At 42.1% G+C, this 2696-nt stretch overlaps 1 protein-coding gene across 1 annotated transcript; it reads right to left on the bottom strand.

Annotated features, from left to right (window-relative positions):
- Nucleotides 1-587: 587 nt before the first annotated feature.
- Nucleotides 588-2696, bottom strand: LOC110451839 (probable E3 ubiquitin-protein ligase MID2). The gene has a single exon (XM_021500048.1). The coding sequence runs from the start codon at nt 2694-2696 to the stop codon at nt 588-590; it is 2109 nt and encodes a 702-aa protein (XP_021355723.1).

Raw genomic sequence — 2696 nt, 5'->3', positions numbered from 1 at the left:
TGCAAAATGGTAATCACGTTTGTATTTGCTACAATTTGGAATCACAAACGAATAGTGTGCATAGGATAATTACAATTACTAAGAAAATGAAGAAGGGAATTCACAGAAAATTATAAACATCATACTTTAAAGCGCTACCTGTAGAATAGCCAAACAAACAATAGGCTAAGCATACAATGATGAAATGTTGCATATAAATAATGTTGAAAATTTTACATTTTCCAGGAGTGTTTCTATTGTTTTCTAGTTCTATAAAGAGTACTAGTAGAAAAGCTACTTTTCCGTGTGTTTTTGAGTAAAATTGATTTAATTGACTTCATTTTCTTCAACATCATCGCAGACGTTAACTATATGTTTACTTTTTCTACCCAAATAATTATGACGTAAAGAAAACGCGGTAAGCGCACAGCGATGCGCAAAAGGTCAGTGCACAGAAACAGGTCTTTAGACGATCTAAGCACACAACAATAATACTCTTCCAACAATGAATTTCCCCACTGATTTTCTGCAGTGCTGATCACGTGTACAACGAGCGGTTCGTCACATTGCTTCGTCACAACAACTTTCCGATTACTTCACTTCACGTTTCAATCAAACACGGCAACTTCGAAGGCAACACGTTCTTGAAATGACGTCACGATGAATTCTTGTTTCCTGGGATGGTACATGACAAACCGTGGGCGTTTCATGCTGCCCTGATACGAAAGGACACGCCCTTTTTGTCCAGTCTGTGGTAGTTGGTATATGTAACCTCTTGGTTGAGTGAAGCAGCATAGGTACAGATGGCCGTACATGTCGAAGCCCATTCCACGTACTTTCTTGCACTCGTAGTGTTTTCTATTGTATCTGGACACTTCATCGCCGTTCATGGAGCAGTAAACTATATCGTCGTTGTGCATGTAACAGAACCGCTGAAGAGGACGACAGATTGTAACACTGTACGGCTTTCCCTGCCGTCTAATCACCCTCAGCACCTTACCGTCCCTGGACATCAGTAGGACAGATCCGAGCGAGCCTACGACAAGAGTATCCTCATATAATGCTATACCGCATTGGTGGGTTGTTCCAGCAGGAAGCTCAATTGTTCCAATCTGTCTTAATGCAAATGGGTCGAGGCTGAATTTCACAATTTGTGGGCCTGTCCTGACATAAACTGCATTTTGTACCTCACAGTAAGCTATCTCTTGCGGCCCTACCTTCATTTTTTCTTTCCTTATAATATTGTATCTTTCATCACAAAGTAAGATTTGTCCGTTTCCGAAGTCAGCTAATATCAGCCGACCGTCCGGGAGATAGGTTCCTCCAGTTAACCAGGTGCGATTTCCTAGATCAGATGACTTGACACTTATCACACATTTTAAGGTGTTTCCTAGAACTAACTCCGGTCTTGAGGGCACACAAGGTCGGGGAAGACCAGGAACCCCTAACCTGGGGGTTTTCACCAATTGTTGCTCTGGATAAATATGTTTAACCGTTGTCTCTTCTGAGAAGTGTTCTGACGTCGGGAGGTCCATGCTGCAATATGAAGAATCGTTTTTGGGGTAGGAATCCGAAGAACTTGAGTGCTCTGATATTAAATCATGCTCGATAGTATTTAAAGCATCTTTGAATACGACAGACTGGTAAAGCGTCTCAGTGACCTCGCCAACAGACTTCAGAGATTCTACATGTTCTATCGTGTCTGTGATTTGTAGGTCGACCCTGACATCGATGTAACCGTCAAGAATGTATTGTATGGCTTCGAAATGTTTTCTGGTCTGCTCCCTGATTTGTGTCAACACAACGAACGATTGGTTTTGAGAAATTCCCTTTGTTATTGAGGAACAAATCTTGGAATTATTTTCTAGCTCTGTCTGGAACATCCGTGTCTGCTGCTGAAGTATTTCCAACTGGCGTTTCCTTGCCTTCTTTTCCTCCCGAGTTTTTACCTGGAATAGTTTGTGCAAAGTATCTAATTTGTCTTTCGCATTCATGATGTGAGTATTCATCGAGACAAGATGTTGTTCGTATTGTGAGTCCAACTCTTTCATGTTATCTTTCTGTTTATTTGATAAATCTGATATTTTCCTAGCCATTTGCTCAAAGTTCATATTAGCGACTTGTCTCTGCGATGCGTCAGTTATAGTCCATAATGTACAGCCGACATGACGTGTTTTACAACACTCCGAGCAACATAGTTCAGAATGAACGGAACAGAACGAAACAATTTGCCTTCCTTTGTGACAGGGGCAATTCACTTCTACTCTAAAAGACTCAACCACGTGGTTGCCTTCCTTCGCGATGTCAATGATGTCGTGATTCACAGATATCCGTCGTTTTCGGTGATCGACAGTACAGTCTCTACACAATGACCCTTCGCAGTTTTTACACCACATCGTTGCACGTCTGGCCATGGTTTGGTTTGGACAGTGGTCACACTCTCGTTCGTCCAGGCGTGCAGACTTGGCGAGCGAAGCATACAGTACGTTGATAGGAAATGTCTTAATCAGCTCGTCCATCTGTATACTGGAGTCTATAGTTCCCACCACATTGCAACCAACAGGACATACAAACTCCGCACCAGAAAGGTTTTCGATGTAGTGTTTCAAACATTCCTCACAGTATGTATGGTGGCACGGCAAAGTCCTCGGTATATTGTATTCCTTTAAACACAGTAAACATGACAGCGATACTCCCCTCGTAACATTGGTCGCCAT

This window comes from Mizuhopecten yessoensis, unplaced genomic scaffold (genome assembly GCF_002113885.1).
Source record: "Mizuhopecten yessoensis strain PY_sf001 unplaced genomic scaffold, ASM211388v2 scaffold6211, whole genome shotgun sequence".
In the NCBI taxonomy this organism is placed as follows: domain Eukaryota; kingdom Metazoa; phylum Mollusca; class Bivalvia; order Pectinida; family Pectinidae; genus Mizuhopecten; species Mizuhopecten yessoensis.
Note: the sequence above shows the minus strand (reverse complement) of the source record. Positions and strands in the feature narration are given on the sequence as shown.